The sequence below is a fragment of the Lampris incognitus genome, chromosome 21 (genome assembly GCF_029633865.1).
Source record: "Lampris incognitus isolate fLamInc1 chromosome 21, fLamInc1.hap2, whole genome shotgun sequence".
Taxonomy (NCBI): domain Eukaryota; kingdom Metazoa; phylum Chordata; class Actinopteri; order Lampriformes; family Lampridae; genus Lampris; species Lampris incognitus.
In genome coordinates, this window is record NC_079231.1 from 6,768,816 (window position 1) to 6,795,018 (window position 26,203).

General features: G+C 47.3%; 2 protein-coding genes across 2 annotated transcripts in view; both read left to right on the plus strand.

The window, feature by feature from the left end:
- The window catches only part of LOC130131798 (adenylate cyclase type 8-like), a 19,567-nt gene extending 15,856 nt beyond the window's left edge, over nucleotides 1-3,711 (plus strand). The window contains exons 20-21 of the mRNA XM_056301573.1: nucleotides 11-102; nucleotides 3,529-3,711. Of these exons, the coding sequence (XP_056157548.1) occupies nucleotides 11-102; nucleotides 3,529-3,711 (275 nt within the window). The remainder of the gene's footprint in view (nucleotides 1-10; nucleotides 103-3,528) is intronic.
- A 15,000-nt stretch (nucleotides 3,712-18,711) lies between these two features.
- xdh (xanthine dehydrogenase) overlaps nucleotides 18,712-26,203 on the plus strand; it is a 36,142-nt gene continuing 28,650 nt past the window's right edge. Inside the window, exons 1-6 of the mRNA XM_056300905.1 lie at nucleotides 18,712-19,019; nucleotides 19,415-19,472; nucleotides 22,405-22,501; nucleotides 22,801-22,909; nucleotides 24,009-24,135; nucleotides 25,068-25,129. Of these exons, the coding sequence (XP_056156880.1) occupies nucleotides 18,816-19,019; nucleotides 19,415-19,472; nucleotides 22,405-22,501; nucleotides 22,801-22,909; nucleotides 24,009-24,135; nucleotides 25,068-25,129 (657 nt within the window). The 5' untranslated portion in view covers nucleotides 18,712-18,815. The remainder of the gene's footprint in view (nucleotides 19,020-19,414; nucleotides 19,473-22,404; nucleotides 22,502-22,800; nucleotides 22,910-24,008; nucleotides 24,136-25,067; nucleotides 25,130-26,203) is intronic.

The following is a 26,203-nucleotide window of genomic DNA, read 5'->3' on the forward strand; positions in this document are numbered from 1 at the left end:
CAGGTGCCAGACACCACCAGCCGTATCCTGGCTGAGCGAGGCTTTGTGCGGGAGATCAGAGGGTACATTCATGTCAAGGGCATCAGTGAGCGACATGGCAAGGTGAGGTTAAATGTCCAGCAGTATTTGATAGAAATAAATATTCAGCAAATACTCATAGTGATGAAAACACACACACACACACACACACACTTGCTTGCTGGTTGTCCATCGTGCCCGATGATGACCATCTTCTTCTATTTGTGGGTCCTTTGGTGGCTGAATAGTCCGATCCTGGATGCACAGTTGCGGTTGCAGACCGGGCATGTAAAAGTGGTGCTGGAGGGGGTAGGGGTAGCTTTGCGAGCATGCCTCTTCGCACGCTTTGCTACACGGTGTTGTGTGCGCTGGTTTTCCATGTACTTCACTCCCTCTGAGATGTGAGAGCGCCAGGTTGTGCGGCAGAAAGCAAGTTCCTCCAAAGAAGAGGGGTTGATCTGACATCTTTTTAGTGTGGTCTTCATTTGGTCTTTGAACCGCTTCTTCTGCCCACCAGCAGTGCACACAGAACACACACACACACACACACACACACACACACACACACACACACACACACACACACGAGCAAATAAAGTAGAGATGACATTCTCACAAGTGCTTTTAACGTTACACCTCCTATTTACAGGAATTAGTGGTAAACGATATCTTTGCGTTTGGACGTCAAAATATACCAAGATATCAAGGGCAAAAAAAATCCAGGGCACAGAGAGTGTGTACTTTCGGGAACAACGGGCCTTCAGTGCAGTAGGCTTTTGTTTTTGGGCTAACGTGCTGTCAGAAAAATGAGCTTTCGGTCCAATGGGACATTTTTCGGACTATTGGGGTTTCAGAATAATGGGCCGTCGGAACAATGGGTAGTCCCCAGAAGGAACGCCAGGCTGCAGCACATGAAAAATTAACTCAGTTGACGTTATTATGTATGGAAATCAGATTTATTTACTTTTTAATCGAAAGTGCAGGAATGCCATTCCTGATCATTCTGGCCCACTTTCACCTCTTGCTGTCTCCAGTCCCTTTCAGATTGCACCTCCTGCATAAGATATATAGTCCACCCGTGTGCACCTTTCTCCACTCTTATATGTCACCCTGTGTTCCTCCCTCTTCTTGAAATATGCATTCACCACAGCCATTTCTGTTCTTTTCCAAAATCCACCACCACCTGTCCTTCCACATTCCTCTCCTTGACACCATACCTACCCATCACCTCCTCATCACCCCTGCTCCCTTCACCAACATGCCCACTAAAGTCCGCTCCAATAACTGCTCTCTCCTCCTTGGGTACACTCTCCACTATGTCATCCAACTCACTCCAGAATTCTTCTTCCTCTTCCATCTCACACTATATGTGCTGCTAACATTCATCATCACACCTTCGATTTCCCGCTTCATACTCATCACTCCTTCCGACACTCTCTTTACCTCCAACACACTCTTGACATACTCTTCCTTCAGAATTACCCCTACCCCATTTCTCCTCCCATTCACACCATGGTAGAAGAGTTTGAACCCTCCTGTGATGCTCCTGGACTTACTCCCCTTCCACCTGGTCTCTCTCTCTCACACAGTATATCTACCTTCTTTCTCTCCATCATATCAGCCAGCTCTCCCTTTACCAGTCATAGTGCCAACATTCAAAGTTCGGACTCTCAACTCCACACTGCTACCCTTCCTCCTCTCCTGCTGCCTCTGGACATGCCTTCCCCCTCTCCTTCTCCTTCGCCCAACAGTAGCATAGATTCCACCGGCACCCTGCTGGAAAACAGTACAGGTGGCGGTCGTTGGTAAACCAGGCCTCGACCGATCCCATATGGAAATCTGATTTATGATCCACATATTTGAGTTGGCGAAGCTTTTACGCCAGATGGCCTTCCTGACACAACCCTCCCCATTTATCCGGGCTTGGGGCCGGCACTAAGAATGCACTGGCTTGTGTATCCTCAGCGGCTGAGCCCCCCCCAATAAATATATAAATAAATGACTACAACATAATCTGACTGCCTATGATTATTCATCTACATCATTATCATTATTTTCATCACACATAACTTGAGGCAAGTGTTCTGATTAATTAGATCGTTAGCCTAATTGCAGACAAGGTGTCGTGCATTAAAACTGAGTAGTTTGGAGTCGGGTAGCCCATGATGCAAAATGTCATTCGGAGGCACTGCTGTCCCACAGGTAGTGAATGGGCCAGTTCGGCAGATATGTGAACACGGTCAATATTTAACATTAATATTTACCTGGGGTGACCATATTTTGGTTTTCAAAAGAGAGGACACTAGTTAGTAGACACTAAAATGTTCGTCACTAGTGGTAGGCGCTCATTGTTCTTTTTTTTTTCTTTTTTTTAAAATTTGGATTTTTTTTTAACCCTTTTTACCCCCAATTGCAACCAGCCAATCACCCGACTCTCCAAGCTATCCCAGTTGCTGCTCCACCCCCTCTTCCGATCCGGGGAGGGCTGCAGACTACCACATGCCTCCTCCGATACACATGGAGTCACCAGCCGCTTCTTTTCACCTGACAGTGAGGCGTTTCTCTAGGGGGACGTAGCGCATGATAGGATCATGCTACCCCCCCCCCCCCCCCCAGTTCCCCCTGAACAGGTGCCCCGACCAGCCAGAGGAGGCGCTAGTTCAGCGACCAGAACACATACCCACATCCGGCTTCCCACCTGCAGACATGGCCAATTGGTGTCTGTAGAGACGCCCAACCAAGCCGGAGGCAACACGGGGATTCGAACCGGGGATCCCTGTGTTGATAGGCAACAGAATAGACCACTACACTACTCAGATGCTCCAACTATCAGATGTGACAGAAACACGATCGCCTTTCACTGAAGAACAAGTTCTAATTGGCTGAAATAAGTCTCATTTGGCAGATCGCTGTGACCATAAGGCCTACAGAGGACGCTATAACTTATACTGTAACATTAGCCTTATAGATGCATCAGCAGAGGGATTTATAACGATGTTGAAATTCTTCAGTTATCAAAATAAAATCATGTTTATAATCCAAAACATCAGCCTGAGAGGGAAAAAAATTACCGTGGTCCAGATCAGGGTTGACAGCTTTGGGTACCTGGCTGGAGGGAGATTTTGATGCCATGGACTTAATCACGCGTACGTGCACGCGCACTGAATCACGTGCACATATTTGGACTCAATTCACCATCGGGGTTTTAAAAAGTATGCAGCTCAGACTTGTGGTGGGACGGGCGCTTAGGTCTAAGATTTAAGGATATAGCCTGATAACACCCCCCCCCAGGACTTCCACTCACAATTCTCACAATATTAGACAAACTTGAACCTAATAAAAGGCACACAGGTTTGTTCACTAATGAAAGTCAAAGACGTGTTGTTTCCAATATCAAAACTACAACTTTTTATTGAATGTTCACAAGTTAGAAATATGTAGAAATGTAGCTGGGATATGGAATGGAATGGAACACACTAATGCACTGTACATGTAATCCAATTCCTGCAGGTTCTGACCTACTTTGTCAACAGTTGTGAGGAGAGAGCGAGCTCCTCGGAGCGCAGCATGGCACGCGGCACCGCTCTGTCCAGGAACACCCTGGCTGCCGTGGTCTTCACTCTGGTCCAGGCTCGCACGAAGGAGAAACTCAGGGAGGCGAACGGAGGCTTTCACCTGATGGACGTGTCTTAGAGGAGGAGATGAGGAGGTGTGCTGTGAGCCTCTGGGAGGAGAGGCTCCACTGCGTAGAGTGTTTTAACCGAGGTCAGAGAGAGAGAGAGAGAGAGGAGGAGACAAGAGAGGAGGAATGAGAGGTTAGTGGAGGGGAAAGTCTGTACTACAGTGTTTTTCTACAAAGTCAGTGTCGACATAAAGTGCTGTGTCTACGCTGGTACAGATCAGTATGTTCAGTTCTCATGCCGGCAGTGTTACGCGATGGTCTCTCCTCCACAAACAGAACCACTCAACAGTTCAACAATCACATTGAAAACCGAAGGACACCGGTGCTCTAATGTAGCTGTAATAGGTCCAGTATATTTTTGTGATTGATACCAGACGGGTTATGGCCAACTGTCAGCAAACAGACACTGACAAAATCAGTGAAATAGTAAAAGTGTCTGGCAAGTTAGCCTCGTCCAGTAGTACTCGACCATGTGCCACGAAGGGCCGAGATCATGCTGGTAATTTCACTGATAGTCCTGATGTGGAGTCCAGATGGACTGAAAACCTGAATACTAGCAGCCCTCCATGGCACACAGTTGAGTACTGTTGGTCTAACTGTCGCTTTACCACGTAACACCAACCGTCACATGGAGGTCCATTGAAAACGTTTACAGCTGGCCGTAAAATAGCGTCTGGTGCTGTGGACACTGCCGTCTGGAGAGAAAGAATGGAGTGTCCTTGCTGTGAAAGTGAATACTGGCTATTGGGACTTGAACCGACAACCTGATGCCTGCCAGCCGACCAGGCTGGTCTGCCGTGAAAAACATCCACTTCAGTTGGTGAAGCGGGAAGCTTCGCCCTCCGGTATAAACGTGTTCCAATGATGAATGATTTAATAACACAGACCAACCACTAGGCGGCGCTGTCCTGAAAGCAAATGACAATAGATGAGATTCGATTTCTGAAGCTTTTTTTGTATATATATCGAACCTGTGGACATGCAGAACTTGGAAAAAGGACTTTGGTGCACAACCGATGGACTCAGACTCGTATTTGTTCTGTTATGCAGCTCAGTTGGAAGAGTAAAGGTCTTTGCACACCAAGTTTGAATTTTGCAAATGTGTGTTTTTGTTTTTTTTGTGTGTGGGGGGGGGGGTTTCCCCTTTTTCTCCCGAATTTTACTAGGCCAACGACCCTATTTTCTGAGCCATCGCCGCTCCACCCCCTCTGCCGATCCGGGGAGGGCTGCAGACTACCACATGCCTCCTCCGATACATGTGGAGTCACCAGCCGCTTCTTTTCACCTGACAGTGAGGAGTTTCGCCAGGGGGACGTAGCGCGTGGGAGGATCACATTGTTCCTCTCAGTTCCCCCTCCCTCCCAAACAGGCACCCCAACCAACCGACCGACCAGAGGAGGCGCTAGTGCAGCGACCAGAACACATACCCACATCCGGTTTCCCACCCGCAGACAAGGCCAATTGTGTCTATAAGGACGCCCGACCAAGCCGGAGGTAACATGGGGATTTGAACCGGCGATCCCCGTGGTGGTAGGCAATGGAATAGACCGCTATGCTACCCAAACTCCCCGTTAGCATGGTAAATTTAAAGCACAAAATGTGATGTATTTATTGTCCAACTTGGTGTGTAAAGGCCTTAAGGAGTTAAAACTTTGGGCGCTGGCAGTTCTGTTCCCTGTGTAAATCAGGTGGGAAGTGCAAGGCACTAACATTACCCTGTTTCTTTTTCACTGACGTTGTTTTTAAAGGGTTAGCACAAATTGAAGCACTGACAAATATACGCTGACATATTTGACCGGTTACCATCTCACATTTTGGTTATTTGGTTGAGGCTTCTAGTTTGCAAAAATGGCATCAAAAAAGATTATAGTCCCCAACTGATCAACATGACGAGACACCTGTCGACACACGTTTGTCCGATAGCATGCCGCCCTCCATTAAACCAAGGACCATGTTTGTCTGGTGTGGACCTGGACCAAGATAGCAGAAACACAAAGCACTTATTTCCAGGGGTCGACCTCTCAGTTTTGAGGGGGGGGGTGCCCCTAAAGTTGTACTGTTGATGAAGCGTGCTAGATTATGAGTTTTTGTGCCAGTTATATAATGTATCAGGTTTTCTAAAGAAAAATCCAATTTCACTTTACTTTCTCTTGGTGCCGAAAAACCACATGAATGCCCAAACTATTCATACGAGTTACTCTGGAAACAGCCAAACAAACACCTGCCTCACAACAGGAAGGAATGACCTCTGACCTCCCTTATGGAGGGAGGATAACATTTTTTTCTCCTATTATACTGATTTTATATTCAGGACTTTTGGACCAAATGCCGCTTTTTTTCTTTTTTTCTTTTAAGTTGACCTGAAATTGAAACACTAATATTTTCTAAAATCACTTGTTACTTTAATCATCATGTGTTCTGTACTTTTCTTTATACTGAAGAAAAAAAAATATACATATATACAGTTTTCATATTTTGTCTTTTTCCAAAAAGCTCCCCTCAGTTCAGCTTCTCTCAGCCAATTGTATTTCCCGATACCCGTGACGTCATCGGACACTCATTTAAATGCAGCCAATCAGAACAAATCATCAAACTATGAAATTCCGCCCTACTTTACCACCAACCCTTGCTTGTACCTGTCACTCAAAGCTCATCTCATGAATATTAATGAGGACTAGCCCACTCCCTCACAAGACAACGGAACAGTTGTGGATAAAGGTTTTAAAAAACAATGTTAGTCATCGACAGATCAAAAATGGTTGCTGAATCTTTTATTATGCCCTAAAAATTAAATCTGATGCTTGATTTCAGTCTGACTTTAGGGTAAAATGCAAATTGTGTTTAACTGAATGAAGCGGTGACAATGTCCGCCCGTCATCGAATTCAGAAAAAAATATATCAAATGTTAGAGGACGGGGTCTGGCACTGAAACTTTGAATTTTCCCCAGTGTGTTGAGTTGAACTCCAGACTTGTCCCATGCGACTTTTCTGTCGGTCCGTCAACTGTGGAAGGACACCGGAAACTTGGGTCGCTCGTAAACTGTATTACAATATGAATTCTGATTGGCTGTTGGAGAGATGTTTCCTGGTTGGTGTGTTGTGCGAATGGTCGCCTGTACGAGAGGTGGAAGCGTCTCCTGTGCTAGCTGTGTGGGTGTCGCATGACTTCATGTTTCTGCATGCTATTGTCACTACCTGTATATGTCCTACCTCTACCGCCAGCTGTTTTCATTCTAGCCATGTGTCTTTTCTATGTCTTACAAACACTGATTTATTCATTTTTGTTTTTCAAATTCCTCTTTTAAGGAATAAACCGCTTTTTTTGTTAAATTAGCTCTTTTGGTGAGATGGGCAACAGTTTGACCTCTGAATGTTCAGTGTGTGTGTGTGTGTGTGTGGGGGGGGGGGTGTCCTGGATCGCCACATTGCGTGTACCAATGATCCCAAGAGTTATGGCGTCTGGAGCTTGGCTCCTGGTAGGGTCACCCAAGGTGGATAGGTCAAGGGGGTCACAACGGTAGTGAAGGCTGCAACAGAGGGTGGTCCCCAATCGCCTTGGTTCTCCATGCCATTGGACTCTGGCCGCCCCCTGCCAAAACCGTGTGGTGGCTGCATGCCCATCAGCCTCTCTACGTAAAAAGCTGTCACACACAGGCATCCGTCCTCCCATTATGCGGTTCCAGGATCGGCCTCTACACCCACCTGAGGACCCAGAGGGAGGACGGTCATACTCGACCCCGAGTCACCATGTGTGTGTGTGTGTGTGTGTGTGTGTATGTTGAGGTGGTGTACATATCTATCCATCTATCTATCTGTGTGTCTTTGTGTGTGTCTGCAGTGTTTTGGGGGTGATGCTAAGCTAGCTGCTACCTTCCCTTGAACAGTGAACACAAAAGGGTCAAGTTGTGAACATCTCTCAAGAGTCTGTTTGCCAAAAGATGGGTGTATTCCATCAGTGATGTTAAGTGCTGTAGTTTACTGTATCTCTGTAATGTTATTTGAAGTCCCAGCGCTTGGTACAAAAATGTATTCTCAGCCAAATCACTGCTCAGGTTCAACTAAATCATTTAATTCACCAAGTTGAATAAAGGTACAAAGTCATTTTGGTGACTAATGCAGAGAATCATTTACAACATAAGATTTTACAGTACGCAGTAGATAGATAGATAGATAGATAGATAGATAGATAGATAGATAGATAGATAGATAGATAGATAGATAGATAGATAGATAGATAGATAGATAGATAGATAGATAGATAGATAGATAGATAGATAGATAGATAGATAGATAGATAGACAGACAGACAGACAGACAGACAGACAGACAGACAGATAGATAGATGGATCGATGGATCCATCGATGGATCAATGGATCGATGGATACCCTATTTGGTAATGCTTTACAGCTAGGAATGTACAGCATAATTACTCTGGAGTTGCAGTGTAATCTTTTGTACTAAGATTCAGATAAGATTAACTACTACTACTAGTACTAATACTACTACGACTACTACTACTTTCGGCTGCTCTCGTTAGGGGGCGCCACAGCGGCTCATCTGTTTCTATTTCTTCCTGTCCTCTACATCTTCCTCTGTCTCACCAGCCACCTGCATGTCCTCCCTCACCACATCCATAAACCTCCTCTTTGGCCTTCCTCTTCTCCTCTTCCCTGGCAGCTCCATATTCAGCATCCTTCTCCCAATATACTCAGCATCTCTCCTCCACACATGTCCAACCCATCTCAATCTTGCCTCTCTTGCTTTGTCTCCAAACCGTCCAACCTGAGCGGTCCCTCTAATATACTCGTTCCTAATCCTTCCCTTCTTCGCCACTCCCAAAGAAAATCTCAGCATCTTCAACTCTGCCACCTCCAGCTCCACCTCCTGTCTTTTCGTCAGTGCCACTGTCTCCAAACCATACAACATAGCTGGTCTCACAACCATCTTGTAAATCTTCCCTTTATTCTTGCTGGTACCCTTCTGTCGCAAATCACTCCTGACACTCTTCTCCACCCACTCCACCCTGCCTGCACTCTCTTCTTCACCTTTCTTCTGCACTCCCCAATACTTTGGACAGTTGACCCCAAGTATTTAAACTCATCCACCTTCGCCACCTCTACTCCTTGCATCCTCATGATTCCGCTGTCCTCCCTCTCATTCACGCATAGGTATTCCGTCTTGCTCCTACTGACTTTCATTCCTCTTCTCTCCAGTGCATACCTCCACCTCTTCAGGCCCTCCTCAACCTGCACCCTACTCTTACTACAGATCACAATGTCATCCGCAAACATCATATTCCACGGACACTCCTGCCTGATCCCGTCCGTCAACCTGTCCATCACCATTGCAAACAAGGAAGGCCTCAGAGCCGATCCTTGATGAACCCATCTGTCATTCCAACCGCACACCTGACCACTGTCTCACTGCTATCATACATGTCCTGCACCACTCCTACATACTTTTCTGCAACTCCCGACTTCGTCAAACAATACCACACCCCCTCTCTCAGCACCCTGTCGTATGCTTTCTCTAAATCTACAAAGACACAATGGCCTCCTCTATACTTCTCCATTAACATTCTCAAAGCAAACATCACATCTGTGGTGCTCTTTCATGGCATGAAACCATACTGCTGCTCGCTGACCATCACCTCTCCTCCTCTTAACCTAGCTTCTACTACTCTTTCCCATATCTTCATGCTGTGGCTGATCAACTTTATACCTCTGTAGTTGCTACAGTTCTGCACATCACCCTTATTCTTGAAAATCGGTACCAGTATGCTTCTTCTCCACTCCTCAGGCATCCTCTCACTTTCCAAGACTGTGTTAAACAATCTAGTTAAAAACCCCACTGCCATCTCTCCTAAACACCTCCACGCCTCCACAGGTATGTCATCTGGAAATCCCACAGGAATGCTATATAAAATGTCTCAAAGGTCTGCACAACGTCAGTACTGGACCAAGAAAAAGCCACACATCATCATTTTTCTTTTTGACTCTACATTGTAAGAGTCCAGACTGTGTGTATCAAAAATGAGGAAGATCTGAAATTCCTAACCCATTGTCCCAGAGGCGTCTTTTGTGCAAAATCAAAAAACTGGCAACCCCTTGTGACTAACAAAGAAGGGTGTGAAGAGCAACTTGCGCTGTCGCCTCATACTCTGACCGATTTGAAAATTTTCAACGGACTTGTGCTTATCTCAGCTAGTACTCTTAAGTGCCGCCAAGGACACTGTAAAATTCCACCGCGGACATTAATGAGTTAAAAAAGAAGTTACAACACATCTGCTGGCTAAATGTCCGTAGCGAGGTCAGATGTTATGTGTTTGTGGAGCTCAGTCGAGATTTCACAGCATCGCGAAGCATTTTCACACAGAAAATCAGGTTGCGGGGCAGAAAGATAGGCGTTTGTGTCCTCGCATTCTTTGGGAACCGTGACGCGATTAAAACAAAGTGGGGAAAAAGTAGTGACTCAAAGTGTGAATGGAAAGAAGGTGAATGGATGAAAATATCCCGAGGGAAAAGCGAGACCGACAAGGTGATTTCGGTCTTTTTAATGTGAAGTCTCGCGTCTGATATCGTACGGTCTCTTGCCCCTGTAGATGTGATGGATTAACCCCCGAGCGGAGGCCTGAATATCCATATTAAGACAAAGAATGACTGCAAAGCTGCGGAGCGTGGGAATTTACTGGACAGCCTCGAGTTTACGCAACATGGGAGCGAAGCCGCTCATCACCACGGTAACACCGCCACGGTAATAATCTAGACTTAGTCATAACAACAGCCGCAATTGGGATGAAGGGTTGGATCCTGTGTTGTTTGCAGTGTGGGAGGTGGCCCAGGCCTCCACGAGGTCCCCTCCCCCCCCCTTTGAGGTTCTATTTGGCAGAAAGCCGAGGGGTGTGTTGGACCTGATTACAGAGAGCCAGGAGAGTGGTCCAAGCGCCGGTAAAAACGAGGTACAGTACGTCCCGGACCTGAGGACAAAGCTCCATACAGTCGACCCAGGCCCAGGAACGTCGGCAGAGGCCGTGTAGCAGAGCAACACCGCTGTGTCAGTTTGCACCGGGAGAGAAAGTCCTTGTACTACTTCCGACGTCCCGCTCCAAGTTGCTCGCCAAGCGGCAAGGACCTTTCGTGGTCACACGGCAAGTGGGGGCATGTCGACTATGGTGACTCCACATGTACATATCAGAGGAGGCATGTGGTAGTCTGCAGCCCTCCCCGGATCGGCAGATGGGATGGAGCAGCAACCAGGACGGCTCGGAAGGGTGGGGTAATTGGACGGATACAACTGGGGAGAAAAAGGGGAAAATCCCCCCCCCCCCCAAAAAAAAAACCCCAACCAAAACGTGGAGAGAGGCGGTCCTGCTTTCTCTGGCTACGGTGGTATCAGCGGGAGACGAGTTGGGGCCGGAGGTGCACAAGTCGAACCACCCCGCCTCCCTCCATTGTGCGAACCATCGTTCGCTCCGCCAGAAAGCCAAGGCTGCTGATGTGTTCTCCCCCACCCCCTGCCAGGACACACAAACCTCATACGACACCGCACAGTGACGTCTCTGGTGCTGTTGGCCGGGTGTGGCCTGGCTCCGGCCTAAGTCGGGCAGTGGGGGTATGTGGTATTTGGATATGGTTTACCCTTGACTGCAAGTGTAATGGATGTTGTGTTCACACCATTTACACAATACAACACTGGGAGAGGATAACAATTATAATGGACTTATAACATTTATGAAGGATGTGATGAGGAGGATGCCAAGCAGTGTCCAGACGCCACCGGAACAGCCCGGGACCCGAGCCACGCCACCACCATTGTAATGATCTGTGCCCTCTGGCTATGTTAACTTATAACATTAATAAAGCAAGGACGACTTCTCTCGTGCTGGGTGTTTATTCACCGACCGGATTCCCACTGACGTTGTTACGTACATCACGTGACTTTGTTGTGGCGCTACGGAAAGCCGTAAGGGACATTAGCAAATCAAATGTTACTAGCAAATATTACATCTCCCTTTTTCTGAAAAGTGCTGCTTTCTCTGCAGAGATACAGACCACGTTGAGCACGTTTATAAGCGAATACAATCTTAATAAGAAAGAATATGAAAGTGGAACTCTTATATAACTGGACTGCAACAAAGTAGTGTAAAACATTTCCTTCACTGTCTAAATGTGACACCGTAATAACATTTCATCTTTTTTTTTTCATTTCATTACTGGTAACTGCAAACAGCAGGTAGGTACACAAGGTAAGTGAACGCTGTAAATATTTCTTTTCAAAACATAGCAGGTATAGTACAGGTTGGTGTAAAATTATCTTTTTTTAACATTCATAAGTCAAGGATTTGTCTTGGTTTGATCGTGCGACCTGACCTCGTGGTGTAACCAGGCTGTGTGTCTGGTTGTCGCTGATTGTTCGTGTCTGGAGGTTCAGCATGCTCTTGCTGATGGGCTTGTGTGTTGTTGTTAGCGCTGGTAACAGTCTGCTGTGAAGTGTGTGTGTGCGTAGTGTGAGTGTTCACTCTGCTTTGTCGCAGGTGTTGACGGTTGCGTTGGTAGATCTGACCTTCTTTGGTTTGGATGTGGTAGCTCCTGTCTGTGTTCGCTGGTCTTTCCACAGTTGCAGGTCTCCAGGATCCATCCTCCTGCCGGAAGCGGATTGGTGTGCCTGCGGGCAGGTGGGGCAGAGGTTTGGCTGTTCGGTTGTAGTATGCCTGCTGGCGCTGTTGACATACCTCTCTCCTTTTGTGAACATCCTCCTGACTGGCGATCTGTGGCTGCAGGTGTTTTGCTGTTGATGGGAGAATGGACCGCAGCCTCCGACTCATCAGTAGCTGTGCCGGTGATTTCAGGTTGTCCACCGGTGTGTTGCGATACTCCAGTAAGCTCATGTAGGGGTCTTTGTTCTCAGCTTTGGCTTTGTCCAGGATGCGTTTGGCCGTCTGGACAGTCTTCTCGGAGAGGCCGTTGCTCTGTGGGTAGTGGGGGCTTGTGGTGGTGTGTGAGAAACCCCATGTCTGTGAGAAGTTGCGGAACTCACCAGAGCTGTAGCACGGACCGTTGTCGCTGATGATAGTCTCGGGGATTCCGTGTCGAGCCATTGCTGCTTTCAGCTTCATGATGACGGCAGATGAGGTGCAGCTGTAAAGTCTTTCTAGCTCGAAGAATCTGGAGTAGTAGTCCACAGTGACTATGAAGTCCTGTGAGTTCCATGTGAATAGGTCTGTGCCTATCACTTGCCACGGCCGCTCGGGTATGGCGTGTGACATCATTGGTTCCTTTGCATTTGCGCTGCGCCGTTCTTGGCATATGCTGCAGTCTGCTACCGCATCCTCGATCTGTTTCCCCATGCCAGGCCAGAACAGTAAGTCTCTTGCTCGGCATTTGCTTTTTTCCACGCCAAGGTGGCTGGCATGGATGCGCTGTATCATGTCCTTGCGAAGCTTTTGGGGGACAATGATTCTCTCACCTTTGAACAGGATACCGTCCATTTCTGAGATTTCTGCTCTGTGGTTCCAGTATTCCTGGATGCTGGGCGGGCACTTTTTCTTTGTGTCTGGCCAGCCAGTGAGTGTGGCTCGTCTGAGTGCGGTGAGCTGTGGATCTTGCGCTGTTTCCTGCTTGATTTCTGTGAGTCTTGTGTCGCTCACAGGGATGTTGCTGAGGACTGTGTGCACTTGGGCCTCCATCCCTTCCTGTAGGTCACTGTCGTGGTGTTCTATTGACTTGCGTGACAGTGTGTCGGCCACCGGTATGTCCTTACCGGGGCGGTGGATGATTTGGATGTCGTATTTTTGGAGCGCCAGGATCATCCGTTGCAGCCGGGGTGGTGCTGCTGCCAGTGGCTTTTTTAGTATTGCCTCCAGAGGCTTGTGGTCTGACTCCACAATCACTTTTCGTCCATACATGTACTCGTGGAACCTCTTGCAGCCGAAGACCACAGCGTAGAGCTCCTTCTCTATCTGTGCGTAGTTTTCTTCAGTGCTGTTGAGTGACTTGGACGCATAGGCAATTGGTTTGCCATCTTGGAGCATGACAGCCCCAAGGCCACTTTTGGATGCATCCACTTGGAGTCGCAGCTCTTTCTGCGGGTCGAAATATGAGAGTACTGGACCTGGGTGCTGTGTAATGAGATTCTTCATCTCTTGGAACGCCTTGTCGTGGACTGCATCCCACACAAACTCACTGTCCTGTTTCAGAAGCTGTCTGAGGGGTGAGTTTATCTGTGAGAGGTGTGGAGCAAATCTGGCGAGGTAGTTGATCATGCCGAGGACTGTCTCCAGCTCTGCTTTGTTCTGTGGGGGTTGCATGTCCTTGACCGCCTTCACCTTGTGTGGGTCTGGTTTGATGCCTTCGTGTGAGAGCGTGTGGCCGAAGTAGCTTACCTCGGACACGCATATGTGACACTTGTCGGGGTTGAGCCTCACCCCTCGCTCCCTTGTGCGCTTCAGCATCGCTCTGAGACGCTGGTCATGTTCCTCTTTAGTCTTGCCGAACACTAGTATGTCGTCCACTATGGCCGTCACACCGTCCAATCCTTCATATGTTTCATCCACGCGCCTCTGGAACTCGTCTTGAGCGGACACGATTCCGAATGGCAGTCTGAGGAAACGATACCTGCCAAACACTGTGTTAAATGTCGTCAACATTGAGGATTCAGTGCTCAGTTTGATGGCCCAATAGCCTGACCGCGCGTCTAACACGCTAAAGTACTCAGCTCCAGCGAGCTTTGTGGTGGCGTCCTCCAGCGTGGGGAGGGGATAGTGAGGTCGTTGTATCACTTTGTTAAGAGCTCTGGGGTCTAAACACACTCTAAGTTTGCCTGTCTTTGGCTTCTCAACAATGACGAGTGCGTTCACCCATTCTGTGGGTTCTGTTACCTTACAGATTATGCCGCCTTTCTCCATGCTGTCAAGCTCGTCCCTCAGTTTGCTGCGTAGGGCGATGGGGATTCTGCGTGGCGGGCAGACGACCGGCGTTGCATCTGGTGTGACGCGGAAGGTGCACTCGCCTGGGAACTCTCCTATTCCCTGGAAAACATCTGCATACTCATCCATTATGCTCTGTGATGTGACATTGTTTTCCTCGCTCACAGCCATCACTATTTTTACCAAGTTTAGGTCACGGCATGTTTTCATTGCCATGACTGGTGGGGCGTTTGTGTCAATGACGTAAAAGTCCAGCATAATTGCATTGTCTCTGTACTTACATTTGAGTTTGCATGTGCCTTTCACGCTCAGCGCGCCTCCTCCATATTCAGTGAGTCTGTGTATTGCTGGTTTCAGTGTCACATTTTTGAACAGCGCCTGGAACAGGTTGGTGGGAATAGTATTGGCCTGTGCCCCAGTGTCTAGTTTAAACTTTACCTTCTGTGGAGGTGTGCCAATTCCAACCTCTACGTAAGCCTGCTCGTTGCTTTTTCCGTTGTTCTCTATTGAGATGCAGTCTATGTACAGCTCTGTCTGTTCTCCCACAGCGGTGCTCTCCACTGTAATGTTGTCGAAGTACAGTTCTTCCTGCTCTCTGTCAGTGGTGTACTCTTCTGGGTTCTCTCCGACGGCATGTACTGTGCCGCGGTAGTACTTTGTCTGTCCCTGGGAGCTAGACTTGCATACTTTAGCAAAATGATTGAGCTTCTTGCATTTAATGCATTGTTTACCCTTAGCTGGGCAAGTGGCTTTAGCGCCGTGTAGCCCTCCACAATAGCTACACGCCCTAGCGGCGGTGCTAACGTCCCTTTGTCTGAAGTTAGCGTTAGCTGCTTTGGGTGCGTTCGGTTTGTAAGTCTTTCTGCCTATTGCGTGCACCGTTTCATGTGTGCTGCCCTGGCCCATAAACGTTAGCTGTTGCTTTGCTAGCTCGTGTGAGCGGGCTACATCTATGGCTTTTTCTAGCGTTAGCTCAGCTCCCTGGCTAAGTAGCTTTTCTCTCACTCTGGGTGAGTTGGTGGCAAACACGATGCGGTCCCTGACCATCTCGTCGGCATTTGGGTAGCCACAGTCTTTGACTAGGAGCTTTAGCTCAGTTACAAATCGTTCGAAGGATTCACTCTCTCCCTGCATCTTTTCATGAAATTTATATCTGGCATAAATCGGGTTTGCTTTGGGGGTGATGTACTCAGTGTACTTATCGTAGTACGTTTCTAGCTTCTTGGCTTGTTCTCCGCTGAGTGTCCAAGTGTTGTGCACATCGCGCCCTTTTTCCCCTATCCAGAGCAGGAGGTAGCTGCATTTCTCCTCTTCATTCTTCCCGCGCAGGGGGCCCGTGAACATTAGCTCCGTTGTTTGTCGAAATCGTCTCCATGCTTCAGGTAAGTTCGCCGATTCCCAGTCCATCCGTGGAGCTGGAACGCCGTACGAATCCATATTGGGTATTTAAACTCCGCTACTCTGACACCATGTAATGATCTGTGCCCTCTGGCTATGTTAACTTATAACATTAATAAAGCAAGGACGACTTCTCTCGTGCTGGGTGTTTATTCACCGACCGGATTCCCACTGACGTTGTTACGTACATCACGTGACTTTGTTGTGGCGCTACGGAAAGCCGTAAGGGACATTAGCAAATCAAATGTTACTAGCAAATATTACAACCATCACCGTGTAAAAAAAAAAGAAAGACAAATGAGTCACACATCTTAGTGAGAGAAGGATATAACATGGGAACTTATATGGATTTACAAGATATATACATAAAAAAGAAAGTGTGTTTTTTATATATATATATACATATATGTGGACACTTTAGTATGGGGAACATATTCTATGTAACAAAAACTTAATTTAACACTATGAACACTTGTAGTTGTGTGTGTTGTTATGTAAGAACAGAGCATATTCATTAAGTGTTAGTAAGGGAGAATAACTCTTCTTGTGGTACTACCACCTTATAAAGGCCATACTAAGCAAAGCATATTGAGATGGTGCTACTAATAAGCAATACTTCTGAGGTTATAGAGGGAAAACTCATAGTTAATGGCTTACTGGTTGTATAATAAGGCCATGCCGAATACGGCATTAATAAGTGCTTAATAAAGACCAATGAAGAGCCAATATGTTGCTAATTTGCATGCTAATACGCACCTAATTAATGGTGTATATGTTCCCCATACTAAAGTGTTACCATATATATATATATATATATATATATATATATATATAAAGCTGCTCTTTATAGTCTACAATGAGCAAGGCTGGGTTAGTACCCTGAAGCCCCCCCCCTCCTCACACACGCACACCCCACGCCCCCAGCCACTAAACCCCACCTTAATTATGTTGAGCTTCCAATCAAGCTGGCGTGTCAAATCCACCAAGACCATAACCACACAGCTGCTGGTCAAAGGCTGAATAGCTATGCCCATCCCACAGTTCGATGCCCCAAGTACTGTCATTTCACTCACGCATACAGGGAAATACTGGATTAAGTCACCCCAAGGCCGTGTATTATGACTCTAGACCAGTGTTTCTCAACCCAGTCCTCAAGGAACCCCCCTCCCTATCCTGCAGAGTTTCATTGTAACCCTGCATAGGTAGCCCTGCTTGTACTGACTCGACCAATCATCTCGCAGCACTTAATTATGCAAGGTGTACAACATCTGACAAAATTCATTGCTGATTGGTTGAATAACCACAAACCGGTACCTATTCAGGGTTGCAAAGGAAATATGCAGGGTAGGGGGTCCTTGAGGACTGGGTTGAGAACCACTGATCTAGACCAGTGTTTCTCAACCGGGGGTCCGCGGACCCCTAGTGGTCCGTGGTGTAATTGCAAGGGGTCCATGAAAATAAAATATTTAAAAAAAAAAAAGATCCTATGACATTTATAGAAACAGGATTATTTTACTCAAATGTGACTGAGACCTTTATCTACCTAAACTATAAAGGGTAACAGGACTTTTTTCTCTAATTACATCTGTTTCACAAGTGTGATTTATTGCATTTTAATAAGAGATCTCGCTCCCGTTTGCATTGTTAAAAGTTACAGCATAAGAATTCTGTTGTTACATATATCTGAAAGTTACTGAATACATATTCTGTTTTGTTACATATATCTGAAAGTTACTGAATACATATTCTGTTTTGTTACATATATCTGAAAGTTACTGAATACATATTCTGTTTTGTTACATATATCTGAAAGTTACTGCATAAGAATTCTGTTTTGTTAACTATATCTGAGTTACAACTGAAAGCTCTTATTTTTGCCCCAAAGAGTGAATAAATGCTATAATGCAATTTAAAATGCAGTTTCTACTGTTTCTATCAAATTGCAACCCCTCTCCCCCAAGATCAGGTGGAGGGGTCCTCAGGGTAGATCCAAAAATACGCAGGGGGTCCAGGACCCCAAAAAGGTTGAGAACCACTGCTCTAGACCGTGGCAGCGTCTGCGGTGATGGAAAAGCGTCCCAGCAGACAGCACGCCAGCCGTTCCTGATCCACAATGACGTGGACCGACTAGGGACTAGCAGGCTGACAAGGCCTGCCCTCCTAAGGCGGGCACGCCACCTGCCCAGCCGTCCCGCCGTTACGACGATCCGTCGCCACACTTCGTTCTCTCTCTCTCTCGGGGGGAACAGCTTTTATTTCACTCCGACTGGCTGATCACCAGGAGAACGAGCCCAGCGCACACTTTTCATTCCTCCCGTACCGTCGCGGAGTGCCCTTTTACGCGTAGTGGCCCCCCGGGGCCCCTCACCCAGGTTGCCCATAATGGTAAGATCCGGCGTAGACGACGAGGCTGGGTCCTGGACTGACACACTGACGCTTGATACATGGACGCGAACGCACGCGCTGGGCGGGGGGGGGGGGGTGCGGCTCAGAGCGAACGGAGTACCGACCCGTACCGCGCGCCGACCCAGAGACCCCGAAGTTGCAAATAAACCCCCCCCTCTCCCCCCCCGCGCGCGCGCGCGCGCGCGCGTGCGGCTAAAGCCGCGTGCGTCCTCCACACTAATCCCGTGCTCGTGGCGACAAGACTTGGCCCCACACGCGCGCGCCGACGCACCGAAAGCCACGTGCCGTTCACGCAGGCGTGTGCGGAGGCCGCCGGAAGAGTGCACCGAATTGACGCGTCCACGCGTCTCGACTGCCAGAGAAGCGGTCACAGGACCTGCCCGTCCATGGAGAGCTCCGCGAGTGACGGGGTCTTACGCAAAACCAGGTCACATGACAGACAGACGCAGCGAGACGAGGCGCAGACAGGCGGGACGGCGCTGTCGGCGTTGCCTTGTCGAGACGGGACGGGAGACATGAACGGGACAGATGACAAAGGGAATATGATGGACGGGGTCGACGAGCTCGTGTTCTTCGTCAATGGGAAGAAGGTGAGTGGCCGACGTCATCAGATCAAGTCACTTTACATTCACGGCTCGCGTGGTCCGCTCCTGTCTTTATATGCCCGCGACTCTTAATTTGCAGCCTTTCTAAGTTTCCTCTTCATCTTATCCTTCATTCCCCCCACCTCTTCCTCCCCCCGTCGAGCAACGTGTGGCAGTCAAGACACAGTAAAATGACTTGTAAATGTGATGTCACACCGGCTACACAGGATGGATTAACCTCCCCCCCCCCCCCCGTCTGCCTCTAGAAAAAGATTTATTTGTAGTGTAATTATGACTACATATGGAAATGAGTCGTTAGTTATCTAAAAGTGTGTGTGTGTGTGTGTGTGTGTGTGTGTGTGTGTGTGTGTGTGTGTGTGTGTGTGTGTGTGTTCCTGCAGGTTGTGGAGAAGAATGCTGATCCTGAAATGACTCTGTTGACATATCTCAGGAGGAAACGTATCCTTGAACACACACACACACACACACACACACACACACACACACACACACACACACACACGCACACACGTAACAGGAGAATATGTAAGTGTGTTTGCAGGAGAGAAGGTGAAGTGTGTGTGTGTGTGTGTGTGTGTGTGTGTGTGTGTGTGTGTGTGTGTGTGTGTGTGTGTGTGTGTGTGTGTGTGATTTACAGCTGTGGAACTTTGTACCACTGTCTGTTGGTCGGTTGTGGGGAGGGCACCGTAGCAAAAGCGGAATAATGTGTTAAATGCACCCTGAGCACACCACTGCACAAGACTAACACGCTAAGAGCCGCTCTCTGTGAAAACTAAGCCCTGTTGCAAAAACAACAAGAAGTCTTTGCCCCTAGGGCTGTTATTTTATAACAAAATCAAGCTAAACAGAACGAGGCAAGAATACATAAAACGGGGTTAAAGAGAAATAAGTAAAGGGGGGATACGAGAGGGAAATGTTGTCAGCTAGCTGTGGGTCGTCACTGTATAGTGTTGTGTTCCCGAGTGTCACTGCAAGCTCACTTTAGTCTTGCTCTGCTGTGATTTCCTCGGCGTGTTTCGATACGGAGTTAGGGCCGTCTCGCAGGTCGTTGTTTTCAGCCGGGCAGTTTTGGTTTTGCACCAACCACTCCACTCTGAGTTGAGTTGCCTATTGGCCGAAACTCGGTTGACTGGGGGGTGGGTACACCTGTCCTGAGGCACGTCGCTCAGTATTTGCGCTACTTGGCCAGAAGTATGTGGACGCCCGAGCTCCACGCCCGCATGTTCTTGTGTGGGGGCAATTCATATTTGATGTTTGCTTACTTTTAATCTTTCACCGTGACCTTACATTGCTTAGATGGATGTTTGAGGTCCATGTGTAGTAGAACAAAGGGGGTCTTATAAAGCGTCGTCTCCAGGTGCACAAATAAGGGCCTATAGTTAATTGCTGACTGTATGGGAGACTCATTGAGTGTAGCAAGTGTGTACACACGAAATGGAGAAATGGCCTTGGTGGATGAGAGCTAGAAGACTTGAGATAAGGAGGAGAAGAACAGACAACTGTCCTATAGGAGAGACTGTACTGTATTGACTGGGGTGCACCTGGGCTTGGATGTGTCTGTTCACGAACATATATTAAAAGCGTGTGACAATACTATTTTTATCTCGTTCCTCCTTTCTGTCAGTGTGGAATTCAATAATTGCCACGGCATCTTGTTGAACATCTCATTCCAGAACCGTGGAGTTGGTCCTCCCTTTGCTGCTATAGCAGCCTCCACTCTTCTGGGAAGGCTCTCCACTAGATGTTGGAACATGGCTGCAGGGATTCACTCCCATTCAGCCACAAGAGCATGGGTGAGGTCGGGCACTGATGCTGTGGAGAAGGTCTGGTTCACAGTCGGTGTCCCAGTTCATCCCAGAGGTGCTGGGTGAGGTTGAGGTCAGAGCTGTGCAGGCCAGACTAGTTGTTCCACACCAAACTCTGCATGGACCTCGTTCTGTGCATCACCATGCTGAAACACACCGTTCTCTAGAACGTCCCTGTATGCTGCAGCGTGAATCTATTCCCTCCTGGGAACTAATGGGCCTAGCCCGAACTATGCAAAGCAGCCCCGGAGCATTATTCCTCCTCCACCAAACTTTACTGTCAGCACTATACATTCGGGACAGGTAGTGTTCTCCTGGCTTCCAGCCAAACCCAGATTGATCTGTCAGACTGCCAGATGGTGAAGCATAATTCATCACTGATTCATGACCTTTGTGCACTGCCTGTTGACACCTCTATCCCATTGGACTTGAACCTGTTTTTTTTGGGCACTTACTTGCGTTGTTGCCTCCTGGCTAGATCCTTGCTTGTGTTGCGTTAACTCTCAGATGCATGCCGCTTTGGATAAAAGCGTCTGCTAAATGAAATGGTAACATTGTAACGGGTTTCCACCACTTCAGAGTCCAGTGGTAGTAGTGTGCTCTACCACTCAGCTGAGGCTTGGCATTGCGCATGGTGAACTTAGGCTGCTCGGTCATGGAAACCCATGTGAAGGTCTGGACAGAACAGTTCTTGTGCTGGCGTTGTTTCCAGAGGCAGTTTGGATCTCGGTAGTGAGTGCTGAACCGAGGACAGACGGGTTTTTAGCACTAGGCGGTCCCGTCCTGTGGTCTTGTGCGGCCTGCTGCTTCATGGCTGAGCTGTTGTTGCGCCGAGACGTTTCCGCTTCACAATAACAGATGTACAGTTGACCGGGACAGATCTAGCAGGGCAGACGTTTGACCGACTGACTTGTTGGAAAGGTGGCATCCTGTGACAGAGACAATTTGAAGTCACTGAGCTCTTCAGTATGACCCATTCTACTGCCAACTTTTGTCTGTGGAGGCTGCATGGCTGCATGCTTGAACACCTGCAAGCAATGGGTGTGGCTGCAATAGATGAATCCACTAATTATAAAGGCTCTCTACAACATTTGGCCACATAGTGTCTTTTTGCATCTAATTCTGTAGTGGCAGCCTCACCTCAATAATACTTGGGGAGTCTTACATATGAGAGTCCACTGTAGTGGTCCACTGTAGGTTAGTCGGTACTTTTAACACCTCTTAGTTTAGCGGCGAGCTAAGCTTGGCAAGTGTCATCTTCCAATCCCATCGCTCTCATACTGTCCAGCTGGCCACCCACAGAGGAACATGAGAGTAAATCATGTGCTTCTACTCCATCCCTGTTATCATACATGGTCATCGGCAGCGCTACAGATTAAATCGCAGTTGCAGTCATACTGATTTGCGTTAACCACAGGCGTGTGTACCAGAAACCTCCTCCCCCAGAAACCTCCTCCCCTATGGGGCTATGCAAGTATGGAATGCATGTATGTGTCTGTCTGTCTGTCTGTCTGTCTGTCTGTATAGCTGTGTGTCTCCTCATCAGTCCTTGACTTGGTATTCAGTGGGGCTGACGGGTACCAAGCTGGGTTGTGCGGAGGGGGGTTGTGGGGCCTGCACAGTCATGCTGTCCAGGTATCAACCACGCACACAACAACTGCAGTATCCTTTTATCAAAATGTGTGTCTGTGTGTGCGGGTGTGTTGTATGTGGGTGTGCGCCCACACTTGTGGTTATGTCATTGAATGTGTGCATGTCTGCAACCGACTGCAACATGAAGTGGACTAATAGACAAACAGATAGACAGACATAGATAAATAGGTAGATGGATAGATGTGTATTTAGACAAATAGAGGGACAGATAAATGGATAGACAGACAGACAGACAGACAGACAGACAGACAGACAGACAGACAGACAGACAGACAGGTAGTGGGTTTAAACCTTAACCCTGTGTGTAGTCATTATGCGATGAATGCATGTCTGGCTCCTCTCTGTTCTCTCCACCTCGCTGCTGTTACTACTGTGGAGGGAATCGGCAGCTTGGCCAGCAAAATCCACCCTGTACAGGTCAGCGCGCACGCACACACACACACACACACACACACACACACACACACACACACACACACACACACACACACACACACACACACACACACACACACACACACACCACCCTCTCACTACAGGTTAGCACTCACTCAAACTGTTTGTAACAGTGGCACCTGCAGAAAATATTTAGTGCGGGGGGGGGGGGGGTCCAGTGAAAATCCTGGGGTGCCACACTAAAGAAGAATTTCAGGGTGCGTAAATTAGTATTAAGCTAAAGACACCATATTATAGTGTAGTATAATAAGATTGCATACTGTTTAATTCCTTAGCTGATCTTGTGGGACTATCATCCATCCTTCCATCCATTGTCCAAACTACTTCAGTTTTTCAGATTATTATTGTATTATCAGATATCAGATTATGATATTTACATGAGATCAGCAAAGGAATCATTGATTAGCCCATCAAATTCCAATTTGAATGCATCATCATCAATAAATCAAGGGTGCGGGTTGCTTCAACGTCCATCCATCCATTATCCAAGCCACTTATACTAATTAGAGCCTATCCCAGCAGTCATTGGGCGGCAGGCAGGGAGACACCCTGGACAGGCTGCCAGACCATCACAGGGCCTGCTTAAACATAAATATTGATTATTAGTTGATAAAAAAGGTTTCATTTATGTCAGTCACATCATATTTTATATTATTTACAAGTATCTTCCATTCTTTGACTCACCGCCTCGACCAGAAATTGTATTTCAAATGTAAAGATTCTAGGTCTAGGTGTATCTGTATTCTGTAGAATAATGTAATGAATTATGGGTGCAGAAATGTCTGACCTAAAGTTCTGATGCAGTTACAAAATTTCATTTTTATGATTTATATAATTTAATGATAACCAACATGGCATTCAGTTGCCATAGATTTATCTCAGAATAAAAAAGACATTAGAATGACGGGCTTGTCAGACAGGGGTGGGAGGGGCTAGTAATTTTACCATGGTGACTATGCCGCCCCCCCCGGCCACCCCTTGGGGGCGCCATTGGTTTGTAAATAAATTGTGTGTGTGTTTGTGTGTGTGTGTGTGTGTGTGTGTGTGTGTGTGTGTGTAGGAGCGTATAGCAAAGGCTCATGGGTCTCAGTGCGGGTTCTGTACTCCGGGAATAGTCATGTCCATGTACGCCCTGCTTCGGAACAACCCCGCCCCCAAGATGGCCGACATAGAGGAAGCCTTTCAAGGTACCATTCCAGAGACACCTCACTCTCTCTTCCTCTCTCTTTCTTTCCTCTCTAACTCGTCTTCCATCTCCGTTTCTCTTTTATTACTCTCTTTCTCTCTACTTCACGGTCTCCTTCGCCCCTGTTTTGATTTGTGATCGGTTGACCGCTACGTTCCTGTGATTCTCCCATGATTAATTGCACAAGAATTGTGTGTTTCTGAAATATCTACTGTCAGGATGCATCACCTTCAACCTCCGCACCATTGACTGATTTTGATGTTATGTTTGTGATGCTGAAATAACGTTTATTTTGCTGTTTCGGGGAAGCAAGCTAGCTAGCACCCCTCCCACTCCCACATATTTTGGTTAAATTGAATTGAATGAATTAAAATGTCGCACACTTACATGACTTATCTTGGGGAAGCTAGCTAGCTAGCACCCTTTCGGGGAAGCTAGCTAGCTAGCACCCCTCCCACTCCCACATATTTTGGTTAAATTGAATTGAATAAATTAAAATGCCGCACACTTATATGACTTATCTTGGTTAGCCAACAACTAGCCAAGACGAGAGAGATATTTATATCGCTGGGGAAACACTCAATGCGGTTCATTAGCTTCCTTTCCATATTGCTGGGAAACTGATAATTGAAAAGAGGAATGATTTTCACAGCGAACCCTTCTCGGAAATCCAGTTAGTTCGCGCTATGCAAATTTTTCACACGGTGGGGTCAAAGTTCACCTTCAACATTCCTTGCTGTACGGTCAATGTGCTCCATGCTGTTAGCCGCCTTTCATTCAAAATGAACAGAGGTGCATCGGGGGGGGGGGTGTCAATGCTTGTAGTGTATCCATCGCATTGCAGGTCAGTTTAATTAAAGGATAAGTTTATTGAGTACTGGGGCTGCTGTAATGATGAAGGTTTTTTTTTAATATGATTAATATTTTATTCAGGGAATCTGTGTCGCTGCACGGGCTACCGACCAATTCTGGAAGGATACAAGACCTTCGCTAAAGTAAGACACAGAGAGAACAAACATCAACCTACACACACACACACACACACACACACACACACACACACAGTGATGCATACATGAGCGTGTGTGTGTGTGTGTGTTTGTGCGGGTTTGCAGTTCAGTGTGGTTTGTCCCCACTCTTGTCATCCTCCTCTTTCAACCGGCGAGTCGACCGGGATCCTCGTGGGACTGCAGCTGTCTTGATGAGAACTGATCTGTGACGTTACAGCGTGTCTGTGTATTTGTTTCAGTCAGCTGGTGTTTGACATCTCTGAATCTCAGACATCCGTTTAAATTGAACCAGAGTCACCAGTGCTGTAGTTTCAGCACCTTCCTCACCTCCAAACAAAAACACATGGCTGAACCTGAGTCTTACTTACTGATGTTGTACTAACTGGCGGGGAAGGTCTCCTAAAAGCTTGTTCCGCTCGTTAGATGTAACTTCACTTCTTCAAATTCGACACTACCTGCCCTCCTCTTCCTCATTTGGCTGCTTATGATGAAGATGCCCTGTGATGGTCTGGTGGCCTGTCCAGGGTGTCTCCCAGCCTGCTGCCCAATGACTGCTGGGATAGGCTCCAGCATCCCCGCGACCCTGAGAGCAGGATAAGCGGTTTGGATAATGGATGGATGGATGATGAAGATGTAAAGTTTGATGCAGTGCATCAATTTTCCTGCGAAAGTCCTGACATCAGCATCAACAAAAGCATTCTTGAGTCGGATATTCTGGGATAATGTCTTTTATATATCGACAAGAGAAAGTATCAGAAAGAGACATCACATGAGAATCTTCAGGATTGCAGCTGTTGTTGTCTGAATGCGGTTTTTTTGGTCCTTGTAACACCCCCCCGTGTCCTTCATAGACTCTCTGCCTCTTCCCAGGCTGCTGTTTTAAGTAACAATCTGCTCTCAACGCCATGCCTGGTTGAATAAAGGTTGGATAAAATGAAAATAAATAACCAGGGAGTCCAGTTTCTTCCTCTCCCCTTCATCTGTAACATGTTGCATGTATATGCCTGCCTGTGTTGTAATGCGGACACTAACCGAGGTGGAGAGGAAAAAGTAAAAGTG